The sequence below is a fragment of the Geotrypetes seraphini genome, chromosome 4, assembly GCF_902459505.1.
Source record: "Geotrypetes seraphini chromosome 4, aGeoSer1.1, whole genome shotgun sequence".
In the NCBI taxonomy this organism is placed as follows: domain Eukaryota; kingdom Metazoa; phylum Chordata; class Amphibia; order Gymnophiona; family Dermophiidae; genus Geotrypetes; species Geotrypetes seraphini.
In genome coordinates, this window is record NC_047087.1 from 119,111,408 (window position 1) to 119,135,568 (window position 24,161).

At 46.9% G+C, this 24,161-nt stretch overlaps 1 protein-coding gene across 5 annotated transcripts in view; it reads right to left on the minus strand.

The window, feature by feature from the left end:
* Positions 1-24,161, minus strand: part of GRAMD1C (GRAM domain containing 1C) — a 304,544-nt gene that overhangs the window by 47,802 nt on the left and 232,581 nt on the right. For all 5 annotated transcript variants that reach the window (XM_033941944.1, XM_033941942.1, XM_033941943.1 and 2 more), the window contains 3 exons: positions 14,486-14,629; positions 11,339-11,457; positions 10,793-10,935 (listed from right to left, as the gene is read on the minus strand). In XM_033941944.1, the coding sequence (XP_033797835.1) occupies positions 10,793-10,935; positions 11,339-11,457; positions 14,486-14,629 (406 nt within the window). The remainder of the gene's footprint in view (positions 1-10,792; positions 10,936-11,338; positions 11,458-14,485; positions 14,630-24,161) is intronic.

The window sequence follows — 24,161 nt, forward strand, 5'->3', positions numbered from 1 at the left end:
CGAGAAGAACGTGTTCAACCTCTCAGCTACCTCTTTATCCTCCTTAATCACTCCCTTCCTATCCCCATCGTCCAATGGCCCCACCTCCTCTCTCACTGGTTGCTTCCCCTTTACGTAACTGAAGAATGCCTTGAAGTTTTTCACCTCCCTGGCCAGCCCTTCCTCGTATTTCCCTTTTGCTTTTCTAACCTCTCGGTGGCATTCCTTTTGGCATTTCCTGTGCTCCTGGTGGTTTTCCTCCGTTTGATCCCTCTTCCATTTCCGGAAGGACACTTTCTTGTCACTGATTGCCCTCTTTACTTCAGGTGTCATCCAAACCGGGTCTTTTGACTGCTTGTTCTTGCGTCCTTTCCTGAAACTGGGAATGTACAATTTTTGCACTTCCTGCAGGGTGTCCCTGAGAAGGGTCCATGCGCTTCCTACAGTCTCCATCCTAAAGCCGTTCCTGAGCTTCCTCCCCACCATTTTCCTCATAGCAACATAGTTCCCTTTCCTGAAGTTGAGCGCAGTTGATGCGGTCCTCCCCACTATGGGTGACCCCCTTTCTAATGTGAATCTGATCACGTTGTGATCACTGTTGCCTAGTGTTCCTCCCACCTCTACCCCTCTTGCAGGCCCCCCTAATCCGTTAAGGATGGTCAAGAGTAGCACCCTCTCGCGTCGGTTCCTTGACTAGTTGCTCCATGAAGCAGTCCCTCACAGCTTCTACGAATCCTTTTTCCCTCGTGGAGTTGGAGTGACCCGTACTCCAGTCTATCCCTGGGTAGTTGAAGTCCCCCATCACTGTTACACTTCCAGTCCTGCATTCCTGCCTTAGTTCTGCTTCCAAGTCGTGTCCTATTGTTTCTGATGCACCAGGTGGGCGATAATACAGCCCCAGCTTTATGTCTGCACTCTTCTTTCCTGGCAATTTGACCCATAGCGATTCCAGCTCCTCTGCCTTTGTTGCCGTATCAATCCCAATCGAGTAGATATAGTCCTTTATATAAAGCGCTATGCCTCCCCCCTTCTTGTGGGTCCTGTCCCTCCTGTAGAGCTTGTACCCTGGCAGCGCCACATCCCATTGATTTTCCTCTGTCCACCAGGTTTCTGTAATTCCTATTATATCCAGGTCCTCCCCCTTGGCCATGACTTCCAGTTCACCCATCTTAGCCATGAGGCTTCTTGCATTTGCGTATAAGCACTGTAGGTCCCGGTGTTTGTCCTCCCCCTCTGCCTTTACCTGGGCCGCTTTCCCTTGAGTCTCAGGCCGTTTTCCCGCTCCCGGTGCCTCCACCTCTGCCTTTACCTGGGCCTCCTTCCTTTGGGTCTCGGGCCGTTTTCCCTCTCCCGGTACCCCTGCTGTGCCCTCCGCCTTTACCCTAGCAACTCTCTTCCTCCCCATGTCCCCTCCACCCCACCTCCCCGCTTTTCCCCGGGGAATACCAGCCCCCTCCCGTGCTATCGTCCCATGAGCCTTGGTTTGATCCCCCTTGCCTTGTGGCTCCCCTTTGCCCTGTGGCTCCACCTTATTGCCTTCTGCTTGTACCCTGGTGCCATCTCGTTTCCCTGAATCCCCTGTTTTCCCTTTCCCCTTAGGCTTCTCCCAGCAAGTTGCTGTTACCTGGTGTTTCCTTCGCTGTCTGATCACGAGTTCCATCGGACCCCCGTCCTCCTCCCTGCAGTCAGCCCTTTCAGCATCTTTTCTGGATACTGCTGTCCGAAGCGTCATCAGGTCAGCTGTCGGCTTTCCCCCTCTCCGTAGTTTAAAGCCCTCTCGATCTCTTTCTTAACGTTGGCTGCTAGTATTCTTGTTCCCGCCGTGCTCAGGTGCAGGCCATCCCGCCTGTAGAGCTTGCTCTTTCCCCAGAAGGACGACCAGTTCCTCACAAAGTGGAAGCCCTCCTCCTTGCACCACCACCTCAGCCACGCATTCACCTCCTGGAGCTCGGCCTGCCTCCTTACATCTGCCCTCGGGACAGGCAGGATCTCCGAGAATGCTATCCTCTGTGTCCTCCGTTTCAGCTTCCTTCCCAGGACCCTGAACTGGTCTGTTAGCGCAGGCATGCTGAAATTCCTCCGGCTCACATCATTTGTTCCGACGTGAACAATTACTGCTGTCTCCTCCGTTTCAGCTCCGTCCAAGATCCTCTCGATTCTGTCTGCAATGTCCTTTGTCCTGGCCCTTGGGAGACAAGTCACCAGCCGGTCCTCTCGACCTCCGGCTACGTGACTGTCCACCTCCCTCAGGATCGAGTCTCCCACAACAATTGCAGACTTTCCCTTCCTCAAGAGTCTCCTCTGCCTCAGGTCCGTGTCCATGGTGAATCTCGGCGCTCCTCCCTCGGGGTCCTTGGCCTCCTCTGCCCTCCTGGCCTCACCACTAGGTCCATCCTCCGGTGGGTCCTGGCTCTCGTCTGGTGACACCTGTCTGAGCTGCTGCTGGTTCTGCTCCTCGACCCTTCTGTAGCTCTCCTCAATGAATCTCTCAAGGTCCCTCACCTGATCTTCAATGAAGCTGTTTCTGTCTGGATCCTCAGACGCCTGGCATGGCTCCTCTGAAGCGAGCAGCCCCTCCAGGTCCTGAACCCTGGCCTGCAATCTCGCGACCTCATACATTAGGCCTTCCAGCTCCCGGCACCGACCGCATATGTATTCCCGCCTTCCCGAGGGGAGGTAGTCGTACATATGGCACTCCATGCAGTATACTGGAAAGCTCTGGTGTATTCCGGCTGCCTCCATTTCTATCTTGTCCGCTCCTCTCTCCGGTCTCCCTCAGCTCTCCCACTCTGGTCTCCGCTCCGTTCCTTTGGTCCGTCTATCTGTTCTCCGCTCTCTCATCTGCCTGCTCTGCTCTGTCCTCTCTCCTCTGGCTCTCACCACTCTGGTCTCCTCTGGCTCTCACTACTCTGGTCTCCTCTGATCTGCTGGTGTCCTCACTCCCTCGCTCTCCCTCTGCCTGCTGCTGCTGTGTCCTCTCTCCCTCTGCCTGGTGCTGCTGTGTCCCCTCTCCCGCTCTCCGCCTGTTGCTTCTGTGTCCTCTCTTCCTTTGCCTAGTGCTACTGTGTCCCCTCTCCCACTCTCCGCCAGTTGCTGCTATGTCCTCTCTCCCAAACTCACTCTCCGCCTGGTGCTGCTGTGTCCTCTCTCCCTCTGCCTGCTGCTGCTGTGACCTCTTTCCCAAACTCACTCTCCGCTTGGTGCTGCTGTGTCCTCTCTCTCTCTGCCTGCTGCTGCTGTGTCCTCTCTCCCTCTGCCTGCTGCTGCTGTGACCTCTCACCCACACTCACTCTCTGCCTCAGGTTGTGTGCTGACCTTGGTGTAGTGCCCTGGCCCTTCTCAAGGCCCTTTGCAAAGGCGCTCTCGCTAAGGCGAGCGCCTTTGCCGCTCGCCTTCGTCGCGTGCCGAACGGCCGCGCGCCATTGGCTCCCCCCCTTTTAAGGGGGAGTCTGGGCGCCCGACGCTACTGGTGCCTCGCTGGGGGTGGGCGGAGCTTCCTCTCGCCGCTGCCCCTCACCACGTGTCCACCGCTCTCTCCCCTTACTGGTGCCTGCTGCCTCCCGACTCGGCCCCCAAGTAAGTTCCTGCTCTGCTAACCTCCTCTGCCGCTTCTCCTGCTTGTGCCCTCTGCCTCCCGACTTCGGCTCAAGCAAGTGCCTTAGCGCCGCAGTTCTCCTCCTTTTAAGGGGGAGTCTGGGCGCCTGACGCTACTGGTGCCTCGCTGGGGGTGGGCGGAGCTTCCTCTCGCCGCTGCCCCTCACCACGTGTCCACCGCTCTCTCCCCTTACTGGTGCCTGCTGCCTCCCGACTCGGCCCCCAAGTAAGTTCCTGCTCTGCTAACCTCCTCTGCTGCTTCTCCTGCTTGTGCCCTCTGCCTCCCGACTTCGGCTCAAGCAAGTGCCTTAGCGCCGCGGTTCTCCTCCTTTTAAGGGGGAGTCTGGGCGCCCGACGCTACTGGTGCCTCGCTGGGGGTGGGCGGAGCTTCCTCTCGCCGCTGCCCCTCACCACGTGTCCACCGCTCTCTCCCCTTACTTGTGCCTGCTGCCTCCCGACTCGGCCCCCAAGTAAGTTCCTGCTCTGCTAACCTCCTCTGCCGCTTCTCCTGCTTGTGCCCTCTGCCTCCCGACTTCGGCTCAAGCAAGTGCCTTAGCGCCGCGGTTCTCCTCCTTTTAAGGGGGAGTCTGGGCGCCCGACGCTACTGGTGCCACCAATATAGCATTGAAAGGAATAAACAGCGCTGTACATTTTGCCAAACTCACTGGTGACTTCCAGATATCTAAGAAGTACTTTTCTCACATCTAGCAACCTGTGGACTGGAATGCTGACAATCGAACTTCCTGGTTGAGATGCAATGCCAAAACCACCTTTGGCAGGAAAGAAGGAATAGTGCGTAAAGAAACTCTAGTATCAAGAGATTTTAAGGAAGGGCTTTAAACAAGAAAGAGCCTGGAGTTCTGAGACCCATCTCGCCAAGGTAACAGCTACCAAAAAAAACTGTCTTGCATGTCAAATCCATCAGCGGCTCGAACGGGGCTTGGCTGAGACTCCTCACAGAATTACATTGAGATTCCAGAAAGGGAATGGAGCTTTGACTGGAGGCCTAACACTATGTCCGGATGAGACGCCAGAAAAGATCTGTGGTCCGGAGTCCTGAAACAAGAGAGGCCTGCAACTTGGACCTGAAGGGAAATCACAGTGAATCAGCTTGGAAGAAAGCCAACACCTCATACATTGGAGCTAAAAACAGCTCCATGTGTTCCTGGGTGCACCAATGCTGGAAAGTCTCCCAGTATATGCTGAGATAGTAGTGGACTTCTTAGACTTGAGGAGAGTGAAAATGACTACTGCTGAGTACCCTCTGCGTTCTAACTATTCACATTCAAGAAACATTCAAAAAGAACAAAGTGATCTGGATATTCTAGGCACACTGGACCTTGGGAAAGGAGATCTGGATACACCTGTAGCTGGAGACTGGGACCCATCCGAAGACATACCAGATCCGTATACCATGGTCTGTATGGGCAGTCTGGAACTACTAGAATGACCTCTCCCCTGATGACTTGCAATATTTTGAAGGAGTTGTCTTATCATGGGCTATGGAGGAAAGACATATAAAAGTACATTCTTTGGCCATAGCTGGACTAAGGCACCCAGACCTGTGCTTCTGGGCTCAGATCTTCGACTAAAGAACTCGTCTGTCTTCTTCTTGTTTGCTGTCTCCATGGGGGTCAAACTGCAGTCAGCTCCAGCGGCGAACAATGGCTTGAAATGCTGATGCTGACAAAGTCTGACTACTGAGGAAGTCTGCTTGTACATTGTCCACTCCCACTACATGCGCTGCTGAGAGTGCCTGCAAATGATGTTCTGCCCAGGTAAAGAGCAGGTGGGCTTCCAGAGATAGATGGTGTCACACAGCTATCTCCTGCTCTGACCGGCAGGCGGCTTAGCTGTGCCGAATCCTGACCTGTCGGCGTGGCTTCCCCAGGAAAGAGGAAGGCTTTTCAGGTAAAATAGACCTAGGCACCTGCCTATGCCAGGCCACACTGAGATACTTTGCCAAAAAGGAGACATGATTCAGGTTTGTTCAAATTCACATACTTAGGCTTTATTGAACAGGGGGTCTGAATTAGAGAATGACACGGTGGTTGTTACCCACGGCTAGCCGCAAGTAACCCGCCGAAACGGGGAAAGAAAAATAGCAGTCGCTGCAGGGATGGGGACAAGGCCATTCACCACCCCGTGGAGCGGTGAATGGTCTTGTCTCCGCAGTGAGGCATCAAGGATCGCGCGGTCCCCGCAGCCCCCACCCGCCCGACCGCAGCATTTAGCCATCTCCCTCCCTCCACCTCACCTTAGTTTGCAGGCTTTCTATTTCAGCAACCCGCACACTTTCAAAGAGCCGCGCACATGCAGCTGCTGGAGTTGTTCAATCTTCTCCTCTGCTGCAACTTCCTGTTTCCGGTTGCGTCAGAGCAGAAGATTGAACACTGAGCAGCTGCGTGTGCGCGGCTCTTTGAAAGCGTGCGGGTCACCGAAAAAGAAAGCCTGCAAACTAAGGTGAGATGAAGGGAGGGAGATGGCTAAACGCTGCAGTTGGGCGGGTGGGGGCTGCTGGACCGCGCGATCGCGTGTGTTCCCGGCTCAAACTAGGAAGGAGGGAGTTAAAGGAAAAAAAATTCTGGGCCAAGGGGATGAAGAGGGTAAGAAAGGGGAAGACAGGCAGGTGAACCAGATGCTGGAAGCAGGGGGGGGGGAAGAAAGAGGGAAAGAAACTAGATTGGGTTGAAAAGAAGAGATACACTGGTATGGAAGAGGAAGATAGGGGAAATCTGGACACAGGAAGGTAACAGAAAACAGAAAGAGGGGAAATTATGTGCATGGGGCATAGGGACAGAGACATAAAGGGGACATGCCATGGGGATGGTATATGGACACGGGGGGGGGGCAATGCCAGATACATAGGGGAGATATTAGAAATGGGGAAAATAGGAACACAAACGCGAGATGATTTGTGGGGATGGGACAGGGACTGAGCTCGCAGGCTCTAGTGGCTTGCACAAATTACATTGTAACATGCCACGAAAATAAGCGGAAGGGAGGTAGATAGATAGGCCACGCGAGAGGAGCTGAAAGGTGGTAGAAAGGAACAGATGGTAAAGGAGGGAGGGAAGGGTGGTGGTGGAAAGGAATAGAACAGACATTGAAAGAGGGTAGAGAAGAACAGACCCTGAAGGGAAATGTGGAAGACAGAGTGGGGAGAAGACGCTGGAAGGGAAGAAGACAGATACAAGACTATGGGGGAGCAGAGGGAAGAAGATGGGTGCTAGACCAATTGGGGGGGTGAAGGGAGAGGCACAGTAACAGCAAATGGAAGACGCAGAGAGAAGACACACAGTGGATGGAAGGAATTGAATGAGAAGATGTGGAAAGCAGAAACCAGACAACAAAGGTAGAAAAAAAATTCTATTTATTTATTTTTTGCTTTAGGATAAAGTAGTATATTAGTTGTGTTGATAAAAATCTATAAACAAAGCCCTGCCAGCTGAACATCTCTTTCTCTAGTTCAGCAGCAGGAACTTTGATTTATAAGAAAGGAATAAGCTAAATATTACAGTACTAAGGCTTATATGGATACTGCAGGGACGGTGACGGGGCGGTGAATGGGATGGCAGTGGCAGTGACGGGGCGGTGAAGGTGATGGGGTGGTGAAGGGAACGGCAGTGACGGGGTGGTGCAGAGGATGGTGGGCCGGGGACGGGGCGGTGATGGGGACAGATTTTTTCCCCATGTCAATCTCTAGTCTGAATACTTTCAGCCACCCTCATGGAATGCAAAAATTAAGCATAAAACAAAAATCGCATACAGTTGTTAGAATGGCTTGAGCACCAAGGATGGCATACAGTTCCAGTTCCCTGGACTTTCTCTGCTTTAAAGATAGTCCTCTTCACCAGGGTTCAAATAAACAGAAATGCCATGAAAATAAACTTCCAAACAATGAAAACAAACTGCATCACAAAGCAGATAAATGAAGTGGCAAACTTTAGAAATAAAGTTCCAGGCTTTCCAGCTAATCTAGCTGGGTAAGGTGTCTAGTTTCCAGAGCAGACTCCTAGGCTCATTAGCATCAGCTGAGCTTTTCAGCCTACTGAGCACAGCAGGGCATCAGATAAGCTGTTAGGTTTACAAAGGCTTTAACACAGAGGCTTCACACTATCATAGATACAGTCCCTTTAGCAAACCACAACCTCCGGGGCAGTCCCAGAGTGAAACGGAGAGGTTTTCCTTCTCTCCCTAATCAGTGACACCTGGGCTCTAGTTACAGAGAGCCAGCACCCAAACGCAGTTTAGTGAGACAGATTCTTGGCTCTCCTTTAGCTTATGGACTAACCTCCATTCTGTCTGGGTTATAGTCAGCTTCCAGACACCCTTCAGTTGTGTCCATTGCCATAGCTTTCTCAGCAGCAGCTGGGGTCAGGCTAGGGAAGTCCTCTGCCATCTCTATGTCCTCGCTACTGTGAAGTTGAGGAGAGAGACTTCTCTCCTCATCTGCTTATTTGCTAGGCTGCTGGTTGTGCCTTTGCCTTGGTTCGTCAGCTCCACCTCTGTCCCTGCTCCCCCCACTGTGATTCAGGGCTCTGCTTTTACGTGTGTTATAGCCCCATCCCTCTCTCCTAGGAGCAGGGGGGTTGGGCAGGAAATCCCTAGGGAAATAACTCTGGTTTCTCCTAGGCTGATAATGTGCATACCTTGCAGGACTAGGACTCCACTTCTCAGTGAAAGTCCTAGCAGGCTTTCTGATGAACTTATTCTGATATGGCACTCTCTGCTGGATATTCTTAGGCTCATACCTTTCGACTATTAAAAAGGCACCTCTTTTGTCAGATGAAATACGGAGCTTGACTGTGGGTTGTGAAAAGATTGTGAGGCGCTGGTAGCCCATTTAATTTTATTGTTTGTAATTTGTGATGTATTGTTATATTTGTTGTAATGATGAATATGGATGTAATTTTGTAACCCGCTTTGGGAAAAGGAGGGATATAAATAAATCAATAAATCATAAACCATTGGTCTGATCCAGTAAGGCTATTCTTATGTTCTTATTCACCTATGTTTGGATTCCCACTGCAGCTTCTTGTAATTTTGGGCAAGTTACTTAACCCTCCATTGACCCAAGTACAAAAGATTGTGAGGCCATTAAGAACAGAAGAAGTACCTCTGTAATATATAAATCACTTTGATTGTTTCATAGAAAGGAAGTAAATCATATGCATGACCCTGATGTATAATCCATACCTTCCGAAATGCATCTTTCACAATGCTCTCCAGAATTTGGATTTGTTTTAATGTTCACTGTTTTGACAGATTTGTTACTTTTGTTTTTGCTGGCAATCTAATATAATAAAATGCTAGGCCGCGCATGCGCACTAAAAAAAACGTGTTCCCTGATCTGTCGGGTTTTTTTTAGTGCGCATGCGCGGGTTGTACGTCACCAAACTCGGCAACGCAAGCCATGTCCGCCGTCGGCCTCGAGCTCCTGGGGGCCGGCGGCTCGAGTCGCCCAGCCGGTGCTGAGTCCCCCCCACTCCCACTTCAGCTGGCACGGACGGTTTGAGAATGAGGGAGAGAACAACGCAGTCAGACGGACCGCGGGAAGGGAAAGGGGGGGAGGGTTTCGAGGGAGCCGGCTGGCCGCATAAATTATTTTAATTTGAAATCTGCCGCCGTCGCCGCGGCTCCTCTCTCATCTTCCGACATAATATAAGTGCAGCTCATGAGAGGAGCCGCGGCGGCGGCTTTGAAAACGGCTCCCTTAGTTCGCTGCATTTTTTTTTTTTAAGTTTAAAACTGCCGCCGTGGCTCCTCTCACGATCCCGGCCTGTGTCAGAGAAGGCTTCCGACGCAGGCCGGATCGTGAGAGGAGCCGCGTAGGCATCTTTAAACTTAAAAAAAAATCCAGCAAAGAACTAAGGGAGCCGTTTTATCTCCATGCTGCTACGAAGGAACAGGTGAGGGGGAGGGAAATGCTGATGCTGATGCACAGGGAGCAGGCAGGCATGGCAGGCAAGCAGGGGAAGAGGGAAAGGGGCTGCTTTGGGGGTAGGGGTGTGCTGGGGGCACATAGCAGTCATGGGCAGGGGATCACAGAACAGGCAGGCATGGCTCAACAAGGGGAGAGGGAAAGGGGGCTACTTTGGGGTGAGGGGTTTCCTGGGCCAGACAGCAATCATAGGGGGGAAACAGAAAGGGGCCACGGAGCAGGCAGGCATGGCACAAAAGGGGGCAGGGGCATTGGGAAACGGGGCTGCTTTGGGGGGAAGGGTGTTCTGGGGGCACACACCAATCATGCCGGGGAAGAGAAGGGGGCCACAGAGAGATAGGCAGGCATGGCGCAAGATAGAGACACAGACAGAAAGAATGACAGACAGACAGCATCCAAGCACAGAGAGAGAAAGGAAAAAAAAAACAGTCGTCTACTCTAGCACCTGTTGCACAGGGGGAGAACGAAAGAGATGCTGATGGACAGGGGGTTGAAGAAAAGGAACGAAGGACTAATGTTGGACAGGGGGAGAAGGAAAGAGGTGCTGCTGGACAGGGGGGAGGTAAAACAAAGGGAGAAGGGCTGCTGCTGCATAAGGAGAGCAGTGAAGGGGTGGTGGTGGACACAGGGGAGGTAAAAGGAAGGGAAAATGGACAGGGGGAGCAGGCAAAGGGTGGTGATGGACAGCCAAGGAAAAAGAAAGGCAGAAAGAAAAAAAGCGGCTAAGGAGAGAGAGAGAAAGAAATAAAGACAGACACACACACATATGTTCTAGCACCCGTTAATGTAACGGGCTTAAAGACTAGTATACAATAATGCAATATGTCATAGATGCAGTGAGAGACTGGAACAACAGAGGAAGAGAAAAGGGGAGGATAAATGACTAACGGTCAGCAGAACATATAAAGAGAATTAGTAGGACAAGGAGAAAAGGAAAACTTGGAACATCATGGCTAAATAAAATGTCCACACAAGGTTTAATTCATTCATATTGTTAAATCTCCAGTGTTGACTTAACTAGGTGGAAAGGGAATTTGTCAATTTGGTGGGAGTGAATAGCGGCCATTAAGCACTAATATTCATGAACTGAACAGACAAGCAATTCAAATCTCTTCCAGCCAACCAACAGAAATTACTTCCTCAATTCCTCTCTCATCTGGACAAGATTCGGAAATGCATTGATCACAATCAGCAGATTTTGCAAGCCATTGTGAATGACTGTATGCACATGTTTGAAAATAAAGAATATGCAAATAATGATCTCTAATAACTCACCGCAGTCTGCATCTGTGTTTAGACATGCGAATGATGTGGTATCTGTGCTGACTGTAGAAGTAATCATGGTAAGGGACATCATGTGTGATCACTTGTGTCTCTATTAGAAAATACTGACCTTCCTGGCTCTCTTTATATAAGATCTACCAATAAAAAGAAGATACAGTTTAAATAGAATTCAATTTTTAAACAAGCTCTTTCTCTTCTATGGGTCCAGTTTACAACTTACTGAAACCTCTTTTGAAAGTAAGGATTTGCTATATTATAATACAAACAAACCTGGTTACAATATGTATGATTCCATATGAGAGCTACAAAATATAGGCAGGGTTATATTTTCTCTGTTATGACATAGCACACTGTTCTGATCTGAGAACTGGAAAGTGACTAAATATACAATAGCTGTAATTCTATTAGGCATGTATTACTCCAGTGCAGGAACCCCAAAACAGTTCTCCCAATGCAGATCATTGCTAACCTTCAACACTCACTGCTATTTCAGCCATTACTAAATAGCATTATTGCTTCAATCAGAGCACCAAATACCTGCTTGTCTGTTGCTCTTGAGAATTTTCCAATAATTGGGTTGTGAAGCGTTATAGTGTAGGTCAATGATCTCATCTGATTCCCAGTGGGTTCCATCTCCCAGGAAGATAATGTCAAGCCTAAGCATTCAAATAAATACAGAAATTCAAACCAGTGATTGCTACAATTTTTTTCACATTCAGATGAAAAAACTGAGGGGATAATTCTATAAGTGTGCCTATACTTAAGTGCTTATTTTATAAAGAAAAGTAAGTACCGTATATACTCGAATGTAAGTCGATCCGAATATAAGTCAAGACCCCCCATTTCCACCCCAAAGGAGGCAAAATGGTTGACTCGAATATAAGACGGGGGCTTAATATTCAAGTGCCATGTCCTGTAAGGCTATGCACCCAGCCCCCTTCCCTCCATGTCCTACCAGGCTATGCAGCCAGCCCCCCTCACAACTTGCCAGGCTCTGCATTGCACCCTGTCCCCCCCTCCCTGCTAGGCCCTGCACCCTGTATCATCTCCTCTTTCACCTCTGGTGGTTTAGTGGTAGGCCAGGACAGGAGAGATCCCTCTCATCTCCTGTCCCGGCCAATACAAATATTTTTTTTAATCCCCCTCCCCCCCACATACCTTTTCTGTTATCCTTGGTGGTCCAGCGGAGTATGGGCAGGACCACACTCCTGCCCTGCACACCTCCTTCCGGGCTTGGGGCTCGTGGTGCACAGGCGCAAGTTTCTCGAGTTCCTGCGCGGCCCTGCGCCACTAGGTCCCGCAAGTCTCATGAGAACTGGCGGCAGCCATTCAGCTAGTGGCACAGGGCCGCATGAGAGCTTGAGAAGTTCGCTCCTGCATGCCTGTGCGCCACGATTGGTTAGCCCCGTGCCCAGAAGGAGGTGCGGGCAGGAGCACGGTCCTGCCCATACACCACTGGACCACTGGGGATAACAGAAAAGGTACGTGTGTGTGTGTGTGTGTGGGGGGGGGGGGTTTAAAAAAAATGTATTGGCTGGGACGGGAGGGGGTGATGGCCCGAATATAGGACGAGACCCCCATTTATTGGCCCAAAAATCTCATTCTATATTCGAGTATATATGGTAACTACTTTCCTTTATAGAACACTATCATAATCAGGCATAAATGCTTGCAGGCTGTTAGGGGCAAGTGCTTAAACACCACCCATAGAGCTGGTGTACTTGTGTGTACCTAAATGCCAGAGATACATGTGTAACTTATAGTATTCAATAAGTTACCTGCAACAGAATAGCATTTGGACAAATTTTTGGCATTTATGTACATATCTGAAACTATGCTAAACGTTTATGCTCATACTGGTACCTAAATGTTAGCATCTAATTTTATAAATTTACCCTTATATGCTGTATCATATCTTTAAATAAGTATTTAATAGTCATTTGTCAAACTATGCCTTGTTCAATATATAAAAGGCATAACAATTGTACTGGGGAAGAATCCATGGCAATTAGCTACAAAAAATTGTTTCATAGGGCAAAAGAAGATAAATGAGACGTACTGGGCCAGCTTCCTGACTCTGACAATGGTCAGGATTCAAAGAGTTGATCCATTCTTTATTGGTCACTCTCAGGGATAAACAGTGGTTTTCCAAAATCTAGATAGTTAAGGAATGCATCTGAACTAGAGAATGACATGGGGACAAAATTTTCCCCGTTCCCGCGGGAACTCATTTTCCTGTCCTGGTGAGTTCTTTTCCCGTCCCTGCCCCGTTCCTGTAAGCCAGGGGTGTCCGATGTCGGTCCTCGAGGGCCGCAGTCCAGTCGGATTTTCAGGATTTCCCCAATGAATATACATGAGGTCTATTTGCATGCATGCACTGCTTTCATTGTATGCTAATAGATCTCATGCATATTCATTGGGGAAATCCTGAAAACCCGACTGGACTGCGGCCCTCGAGGACCGACATTGGACACCCCTGCTGTAAGCTCTGTCCTCATCTGCACAAGCCTCAAACACTTTAAAATCATAGGTGTTTGAGGCTTGTGCAGTTAAGGCAGAGCTTACAGGAATGGGGCAGGGATAAGGACAGCAACAAAACTCATGGGGACGGAATGGGGAAATTGAGTTCCTGCAGGGACAGGGAAAAATTTGTCCCCATGCCTTTCTCTAATCTGAATCTCCTTTAAACTAGCTATGATAGCTCCTTTGACCACATCATTTGACAACTAAATCCACAGCTTTATTCTGCACTAAGTTTATAAACTTTGATTTGTTTTAAATGAGCTATCAGTTTCTTGGAGCATTTTCTAGTTTTAGTACTGCTTGGAAGGTTATATAACCATTCTGTATCATCTAGTTTTACCCTACTTCTGATTTTATTTATTTGTTCGTTTTTATAGTCTGTCTTTCCAGGAGCCCAGAACGGGTTTACAGACCTATATCATATCCGCTCTCAGCTGAAAAGCCCTAATCTGTTTAACAAATCTTCATAAGAAAGCCATTTTCAAGTTCTCCATCATATTGACCACCTTTCTCTATACTATTTCTAGTTCTGTTCTATCTTTTTGAGGTAGTGTGAACAGAATTGCATAAAGGCATGGTCATACTATGGATACAAATAGAGGCATGTTCAGTTTTGCTCTCTATTCTTTTCCAAATAATTTTTAACAATCTATTTGTTTTATTGATCATGGCTACACACTAAGCTGATGATTTCAAAATGTCATTCATAATGGCCCAAAATCCTTTTTCCTGAGTGGTGGAACCTAAAGTAGACCTCAGTGTTATGTATCTAGTTAGAATTATTTTTCCATACGTCCATCACTTTTTAGGACTCATACAGTATCCCAACAAGTGAGCCATACAGTCAGCCCATAAAGCACAAAAAAAGGTTTAAATTCAATTCATCAGCAAAGACGTTATTGACTATTATATACTAAATGGTGTGTCTAAGTGACTTTCAATTACTGAATAAAAAGATAGTAATTGCTCTATTTTACTGTCTATATGAGGAGCACTTCTGTTTGACACAGTTTAAAAATTAACAACTCTCCAGTACTTTGACCCTATGCACTATACAGCATGATCTTCGGAAGTAATGTATACATGTGTACACAGCTAATCCCTAGGTACCAAAAAGACATAACACAACATAACTAAAAAGATTAACAAATCTTACATTACCAAATATGCCTCTGGACTTGTAAAACTTCTGCATGAAGCGGGAGGTGGTAAAAAGCAGCTCAAACATCTTATCAGCACTGATTCGAAAAACTCGGTTCATGTAGAGTCTACCTTTTGAGCCAATACCAGGCACCTGTTCATCACCTGGGAAATGAAGGGAAGATGAAATAGGAAATGAACAAGATTATAGACAGAAGCATTCTGGGCTGGATTCAGTAAATGGCACTGAAAAATAGGCACTGGGAAGAATAAGTGCTCAGTTCTATTCTATAAAGGGCTCTCCAGGATAAATTGAAATCCTGATGCACAGATTGGGCATGGATCCCCGGAATTCTGTAACACTATCTTTTGAGAACATCCCTGACCCACATCCCTTTTCGGGTTGTACACTATGGGATTTGGGTGCATAAATGTGCACCCCAGCTCTAGATGAGGCATACCAAATCAGGTTTCTACTAAGCAGTTTTTGATTGCATTACAGTTAGCTTATTAACTCGTGAAATGAATCATATAGTAAGAAAGCACTGAACCTCTTTGCGGCTGCAGTGCAATGGACCTGTTGTCATAGAATTACCTCACTTTGGGATGCTAGGTCTCTATCCCTAGGAACTCTTAGGGATGCTATCTACATCCTAATGAGTCTCCATGGAATGGTGCACTACTACCAGCTCTGTATAGCTCAGGTATCACTGGGTTCAGAGCTGGAGGACATTAAGAAACTAAAAGCAGTAGAAATTTCTTCCTCATGCAAGGATTGTGGGATCTTGGAAAGAGGAAGAGATAATGGTTACTGCGGATGGGCAGACTGTATGGGCCATTTGGCCTTTATCTGCCATCATGTTTCTAATCGTCTTTCATGTTTCTGCATCCTTTCAGCTTTTTCTCTCAATTGTTCTAACTCAGACTAGGGAGGTGGCAAAAAGTACCATAATGGGTGTTATCCAGGGACAGCAGCCAGATATTCTCACATGTAGGGTGACATCATCCATGGAGCCCTGGTACAGACAACTTTAAAAGTGTACCAAAACTTTAAGTTTTTAGAAACTTTGCGAGTGCCTTCCCACCTGACATAGGCTCGCTATTCCTCAGTTCTGTAAGCAAGCTAAGAAGCCAACCAGGGAAGGAGGGTGTGTTGTGAGAATATCTGCCTGCTGTCCCTGGATAACACCCATTACGGTAAGTAACTGTGCTTTATTCCAAAACAAGCAGGCAGCATAGTCTCACATGTGGGACTCCCTAGCTTACTACAATGGGATGGAGGGAGTGTTGGCCATTAAGAAAATAGATTTTGCAATACTGCTTGGCTGAAGTGACCATCCCTTATGGAATAAGATTCCAGAAAGTAATTAGACTTGAATGTATGAATTGAGGACCAAGTAACAGTTTTACAGATCTCATCAATTGGAGTAGAACGTAAGAAAGCAACTGAAGCTGCCATAGCTCGGACTTTGTATGCTGTCACACGACCCCCGAGTTGTAGCCCAGCCTGAGCATAACAGAAGGCAATACAGGCTGCCAACCAAGTGGAGATAGTTTTCTTGGATATAGGCTGACCCAACCTGTTAGGATCAAAGGAGATGAACAATTGAGGAGATGTTCTATATGGCTTAGTCCGCTGTAAGTAATAAGTCAAAGCTTGTTTGCAGTCCAAAGTATGAAGAGCCATTTAGAGAATGAGGCTTGGCAAAAAACATTGGAAGCACAATGGATTGATTAAAGTGAAATTCCGTGACTACTTTTGAGAGGGATTTTGGATGGGTGCGAAGCACTACTTTATCATGATGGAACACTGTAAAAGGCGTGTCTGCCACCAGTACTTGAAGCTCGCTCACTCAATGATTAGAAATAATAGAGATTAGAATTACGATGAGCCGAAGACATTTGTTCAAAAGGAGGCTTTATCAGTCTAGACCATCCTGTCCTAGGGCAGTGGTTCCCAACCCTGTCCTGGAGGACCACCAGGCCAGTCGGGTTTTCAGGATAGCCCTAATGAATATGCATGAGAGAGATCTGCATATAATGGAGGTGCCAGGCATGCAAATCTGCTCCATGCATATTCATTAGGGCTATCCTGAAAACCCAACTGGCCTTGTGGTCCTCCAGGACAAGGTTGGGAACCACTGTCCTAGGGGACCCCCCAGCCAGTCAGGTTTTCAAGATATCCCTAATGAATATGCATATGAGAGATTTGCATATAATGGAAGTGAAATTATTTATTGAAAAACCATGTTGTGCTTTCCTATGATACTATTTTATTTGGAATGGCTATGAGGAAAAAGAGTCAAATATCGTCACATAACAACAAACTTTTATTAATTAATACAGGGGTTGCCATTCAACATATTACCAATAATTGGAAAAATCACAAAAATCTTAATTACACATTCTGGTGGAATTCGTTATGCCATATTTTTAAGATGGAAAGAGCAATAGCGTTACAAAAAGGGAACTATAATAACTTTGCAAAGATTTGGGGGCCATTAGAAAAGTATTGTGATGATATTTTCCTTTTCTTTTTTAGAATTATCTAGCACGCTCAAGGGGGAGGGTGGATTTGGGGTGAAATTTAAAATGCTATGTTTATAATATATTACATAATATAATATAATGTTTTCTGGTTGATAATTTGATGAAGGGTGGGTGGGTGGGAGTTTTTTATACTATTAGATTTTATGTGTTAGATATTGCAGTGCTATATTGGAATTAATTTATGATACATTTTTGTGCACTTGTTATTTGATTTAAAAATGAATAAAGATATTATAAAATAAAAAAAGGAAGTGACAGGTATGCAAATCTCTCTCATGCATATTCATTAGGGATATCTTGAAAACCCGAGTGGCTGGGGGGTCCCCTAGGACAGGGTTGAGAACCACTGGTCTAGACAGAACAACATTAAGGTCCCAAACCACTGGAGGTGGTTTGATACTGAAAAGTCCTTTCATGAATCTGGAAACAAGAGGATGAGCAGTCAAAGGTTTACCGTTGACTGGCCCATGAAAAGCGATAGCACTAAGATGAATGCTAACTAAAGTGGTTTTAAGACCTGTTGGATAAATCTAATATAATAAAAGCCCAAGCACGCATGCGCACTCTTACCAGCGTGTTCCCGTTTTCCATGAGCTGTAGGTCCCCGTAGGTAGGAGTGTGCATGCGCGCTTCAACGCATATCTCTCTCTCTCTCTCCCAAGGTGGATGTTGGCTTCAGGCGGCACGGAGGATGTCGGTTGCGGCAGCTCTTGGCATCTACAGGCCACCGCGGCTGTCGGCGGCTGCAGGCCGCGGCGGCTTGAGGCGGCTGTCGGCAGAGGGCAGACGCGAGGTAAGGGGTGCTGCTGGACAGAGGAAGAGACGGGGGGAGAAAAAGGAAAGGAGGCCTACTGCTGGATGGGGGAGCAGGAAAGAGGTGCTGCTGGACGGGGGGGCAAGATAAAAAAAGGGAGAAGGGCTGCTGCTGGATAAGGGGAGCAGTGAAGGGGTGGTGGTGGACACAGGGAAGGTAAAAGGAAGGGAGAATGGGTGGACAGCCGAGGAAAAAGAAAGACAGAAATACAGAAAGCGGCTAAGGAGAGAGAGAAAGAAATAAAGACAGAAGTACGCACATATATTCTAGCACCCGTTAATGTAACGGGCTATAAGACTAGTATAGAACATAATCCAATACTGAAGATATAGAGAAGGATGAACCATCATGATGATGAAGAGTATACCACGTAGAAAACCGTGTCTACTTCTGTTGGCAGCACTGCTGTATAGGTTTTCTGGATGCATCCAAAATGACCCGGACAGGATCAGAAAGATCAGTGTCAGCTGTGGTCATCCTGAGAGGTACCAAGCTGTCAGGCGCAAGGACTGTAGATTGGGATGTAAAAGAGATCCTTGATTCTGTGTGAGAAGAGATGGAAAGATCAGCAGGAGTATTGGTTCCTTGACATTGAACTGAAGTAGAACGGAGAACCACAGTTGTCTGGGCCACCGAGGGGCTATCAGGATCATGGTGGCTGATTTTCATTTGAGCTTCACTAGCATTTTGAGAATGAGAGGAATTAGTGGAAACACTTAAAGGAATTTGTGCATTCAATCCAGGAGAAAAGCGAAGAGTTGTGGAGACATCGTGGAGCGTGTCTGAAACAGAATTGAGGCAGCTTGTGATTGTGGGGGGATGCAAACAGGTCTATTTGAGAAGTCCCTCAAAGATAGAATATCTGATGCAAAAGCATGGAGTTGAGCGTCCACTCATGTGGTCAGAGAAATCTGCTGAGTTTGATGGCAAGAGAATTCTTCTCTCCTTGAATATAGACGCTTTGAGGAATATGTTGTGAGCAATAGTCCAGTTCCAAATCTTCTCAGCCTCTTGTTTGCTTATGTAATATGCTGCCACTTAAATGTCTGGACCAGAGCAACTATTACCAGAACTGCTAGAAATGACCACCTGCCTGCTGGAGATAGAAAATACTGAAGTGCTGAGCTGAGGAAATAAATACTGTAGATATAGGAGAGCTCAGTTCAACATTTTCTATCTCCATCTGCTAGTCAATGGACATAACTACTCACAAGTCCTCGAACAATGTGAAGCAGTGCAATGGAACCTAGCATTACAAAAGTAAAATGAGGAATTATTTTGCCTTATGTGCAATACTTTGCACTTGCCCACATAAAATTTCATCTGTCTTTTTGATGTCCATTTATTTTACAATGTCCTTTCATTCTCTGAAACAAAGGACATCAGTCTTTATAAGTGGGGGACTACAATAATGTTGGTGGGACACTGATGTCAGGATTGAATAATTCTTGGTATATGAAGCATGGAGTCTTGGAGTTGTGTTAAATTCAACTGTGTTTGAGAAGGAAGTGATGTCAGCCTGAAGAAATGGTCGCATACTGAAGGAGCTCCAATGTAGCTGTGGGTTGATTTCTCCATGCTCAGAAGCAAAGTGGAAACAGTAGTGAGTGTGTTACCCCCCCAATAACCCAGGGAAGCAGTTGATGTCTGTGGAGTGAAGGTTGGTGAACCTTCGCTATTGGAGATGTTTGAAGTGAGTCCAGCAGCCCCTAAGGCAAGATGGCAGTAGCATGTTCAGTATGCTCAGAGTCCAAGTCTATAGTGACATGTGGCATGGGTAGGATGAAAAAGAAAATGGTTACAACTTGAGGGATGCAATTCTGAAATAGGGGGCCAAGGGAAGTTCAGCCTGGTGCAGGAGCGAGTGGAAAAGAGAATGGGGAAGTTAGAAGGAGCTGGGCAGGTTAGGGGGTGAAAAGAGGGTCAGGCATGGGAGGAGGAGAAACTGGGTCTCTTTTCCCTGGAGAAGAGAAGACTTAGAGGGGATATGATAGAGACTTATAAGATCATGAGGGGCATAGAGAGAGTAGAGAGGGACAGATTCTTCAAACTTTCAAAAAAATAAAAGAACAAGAGGGCATTCGGAAAAGTTGAAAGGGGACAGATTCAATACAAATGCCAGGAAGTTCTTCTTTACCCAATGTGTGGTGGACACTTGGAATGCGCTTCCAGAGGACGTTATAGGGCAGAATACAGTACTGGGATTTAAGAGAGGATTGGACATTTTCCTGCTGGAAAAGGGAATAGAAGGGTATAAATAGAGGATTATTGCTCAGGTCCTGGACCTGTTGGGCCGCCACGTGAGCGGACTGCTGGGCAAGATGGACCTCAGGTTTGACCCAGCAGAGGCATTGCTTATGTTCTTATGTGGTGGACAAGGATCTAATGTGGGAAACTGAATGGAATGCAAATGGTCTAAATAGCTGAAACAAGAGAATTATCAATGTGGTGGACAGGCGAAGATGGCCAGTTGTTATTTCTATAGGAGACTTACCTGAGTTAGAGATGAATGTCTTCTTCAGGGAAGGGGGCTTCCCTCAAGTATTTGCTAGTTCTGATAGACAATGGTCATAGGTGACTGGAGTTGCTATATCACTTATGAAGTTTTACAATTCTTGGTGGAAGGGTGTTAAGGGATACCAGGGGATGCATGATAATGAAAGGGATGTGTCAAGGAAGATAAATATATTCAATGTTTATGTCAGGCAGCTTTTTATAGACTGGTGAAACAGAAGGGTAAAGGGGGAGGGGCTTTTTCTATGTGGTTTACATGGGGCAATGAAGTATTCAGTGACTTGCCCAGAGTCACAAGGGGTTGCAGTGGGAATGGAACTCACTTCCTCAGGGTGCTGAGGCAGCTTCTCTAACCACTAGGCCACTCCTCCACTCCAGAATTGATTAGAGTTCAGAGACAGGAGGGTTATTATGGAGGCCTAAGACATGACAATGGAAGCAGGACTGGATCATTCCAAGAGAGGCACTACTACTACTACTATTTATTATTTCTATAACGCTACCAGATGCACACAGCGCTGTACATTATACACACAAGAGATAAATAGTACCATACCTAGGAAAGGACTTCATGGGATGCTCTGGTGCCTGAATCTACTCCAGATCTAAGGTTTACAGTAGTACTGCCCGATTCAGGAAAAAAAAATTGATTCGATTTATCCTATTGAATCGATTTTTCGATTCGATTTTCCTGCCCAATTGGGTGTTTTTTTTCAAACATCCTAGTGGGTTTATTTTATAGCCTCTTCACCCCCTTTGCCCTCTCCTACCCACACTGGTGCAGTAGTGTAAACAAAATAAACAAACGAAAAAGACTTTTCCTCTCTCTGTTAAATCCTAGCTCACGTTTGCTGTCTAACACCAGCTCTGGCAGGATACACTTTTCAAATCCGACACATTGTAATCACAAAACAAAAAATAAAATTATTTTTTCTACCTTTTGTTGTCTGATCATTATTCAAATTATGTTGGTCCCAGGCTCTGGTTGTCTTCTGATAACTTGTTTGCCAGGGTCTCCTTCTTTCTTCATGCTAACCATCCATCTTCCATCTCTGTCCTCCCCTTCCATTTTCCTTCCCTCCCCCAGAGATCTGGCATTTTTCCTTTTTTTTTTTTTTGTCTCCATCCCCACAGCTGCAGTGATGGACCCCACCATCCCCAGAACCACCATTTCTCCTTTTCTTAACCACCCTTTCACCCAGCATCTCTCCCTCCTTCCCCACCACCCCAGGGTTCACCATCTTTCCCATTCTCTTCCAAACTACCCTCCTATCCAGTATCTCTATCCCCCCTCCACACCATCCCTTGTGTCCAACTTATCACCCTTTCTGTTCCTTCCCTCCCTAAACTCCATTATCCATTCTTGGTGCATGGGGTGCAGATTGGTCTCCATGTGATACATGAACATACACCAGCATGGCTCTCACTGCAGAAATCGGGAGAGCAGGGGAAACAGACCTTTTCGTGACTGAATGGAACAAGGAAGTAGTAGCAGATGTTGAGTGAATAGGTGAATATAGGATATCCAATAGAATGACAACGGGGGTGGAGCTCCACATGTGGGAGCTAGAGAAAACATAAGTGGGTTTGGGAACAATTGCTATGTGGGGTGCAACTAGTTAAATTAGAAAGGGCCAATAAAATACTGGGGACAGTGATGTTGGAACAGGAACTCCAGGCAATTTGGAAGAGACTGTATGACCTCAAATTAGATGAGGTTAACTATTATGCAACTTGTCTCAAACAAAAGCTTATCAGCATAGTAATAAGCCTAGCCACCTGTTGACAAGGCAATTGTATTATAATAATAATAATAACTTTATTTTTGTATACCGCAATACCACAAGCAGTTCAGAGCGGTTTACAGAGGAAGAGACTGTACATATACAGCGATGTTACAGAAAGTATTGTCAGGTACATTTGTAACAAATTTCAAATTAAATTGGTGACCCAAGGGAGGTTAGGAAAAGTCCGGAAATATGTCAGAGGTACAGCAGGTAATATCAGTGATAAGCAAGGTGGGGAGGGTTCAGAGAAATTTTTCAAAGAGATAGGTTTTAATAGATTTCCTGGAGGATTGGTAGGAGGGTGCACTTGAAATGAGGGTGGTTAAACATTTATTCCATTTGCCAGCTTGGAATGACAGTGTTCTATCAAGGAATCTCTTATAGACACAGCCTTTCAGGGAGGGGAAGGCAAATAGGTAGGCGCTACATGTGCAGGTGGTGCCTGGAAACTCAAAATGGTGCGACAGGTAGATCGGGGATGAACCCGTTAAGGTTTTGAAGCAAAGGCAGGCGAATTTGAAGATGATCCTTGCCTCCATTGGCAGCCAGTGGAGTTTTCTGTAGAATGGACTTACATGTTCTGACTTTTTGAGACCATAAATGAGGCGGACGGCAGTATTCTGGATGATTCTCAGGTGTTTGATGGTTTTCTTGAAGGATCCTAGATATATGATATTGCAGTAGTCTAAGGTACTTAAGATTAGAGACTGGACCAGCGATCTGAAGGAGAGGAAGTCGAAGTAGTATTTGATGGTGCGGCATTTCCAGAGGGTGCAGAAGCATTTTTTAACCTGAGCATTGGTATGGTCTTCCAAAAGTCAAGCATCAATCCAGGATGACTCCAAGGATTTTAGTGGTGGCATTGATTGGGTAGGTTAGCCCATTTAATTTCAGAGAGGTATTCATTAGTTTGTGGTTGGGACTTGCGAGGAAAAGTTTGGTTTTTTCTGAGTTTAGTTTTAGTTTGAATTGTGTAGTCCATTGTTCTATCATAGTGAGAACGGATGAGGTGAATTGTTCAGTCTGTTGTGTCAAGGAGGTTATGAGGATGATAATTGTAATGTCATCTGCATATATGAATGATTTCAATTTTAAGAGGGCAATAATGGCCAATATACAAGAGAAAGAGAAAGGAGAGCATATATTGTATACAGATGTAGCAATTAGAGAACAATTTTTAAACATTTATACCTAACTACATATTAGAGTGGAACGTGCCACAAGGGCAGAGGTACCGTATATACTCGAATATAAGTCAATGTGAATCTAAGTCGAGACATCCTTCCCCCCTCCCCCCCCAAAAAGAGGAAAAATGGTTGACTTGAATATGTCGGGCGGCTTAATATTCAAGTGACCTGCCAGGATCTGCACCCAGCGCCCCTCCCTCGTCAGGCTCTGCACCCAGTCCTCTCCCTGCCAGGCACTGCACATAGCCCCCTTCCCTCCCAGGCTCTCCACCCTGTCCCCCTCCCTGCCCTGTCCATCGTACCTCCTCTGCCACTGGAATCCCTGGTGGTCCAGAGGTGTAGCGGGCAGGAGCAAGCTTTCCGCGCTCCTATCCCGTTGCTAACCTGGTCAGTCGCTGCCGCGAGTTCTGGCTTCAGCTGCTGAGTGGAACTGAGCAGGAGCATGCTTTAGTGCTGCTGCTTGGCGCTGAGTGGCTTTCTGAATGGCTCCTGCAAAAGCCAGGGAAAGATCACACCCTATATGTGGCTCACCAGCAGGGGGAAAGGATGGTGAGCAAGAAACAGCGTTATTCACATTGGCAAATGTAACCCAGTCTCGGACCAGAGGTCATGGCCTGAAGCTGAGAGGGGACACAGCCAAGACAAACATCAGAAAGTTCTGCTTCACACAGCGAGTGGTGAACGCCTGGAACTCTCTCCCGAAAGAGCTGGTGGAGGAAACCACCATTCTAGGATTTAAGGGAAAATTGGACGCACATCTTCTTGCAGAAGACATTGAGGGATACGAGTGACTAGTGTATTCGCCAGGGTGTGCCTGGCTGAGCCTCCGCGTGTGCGGATCGCCA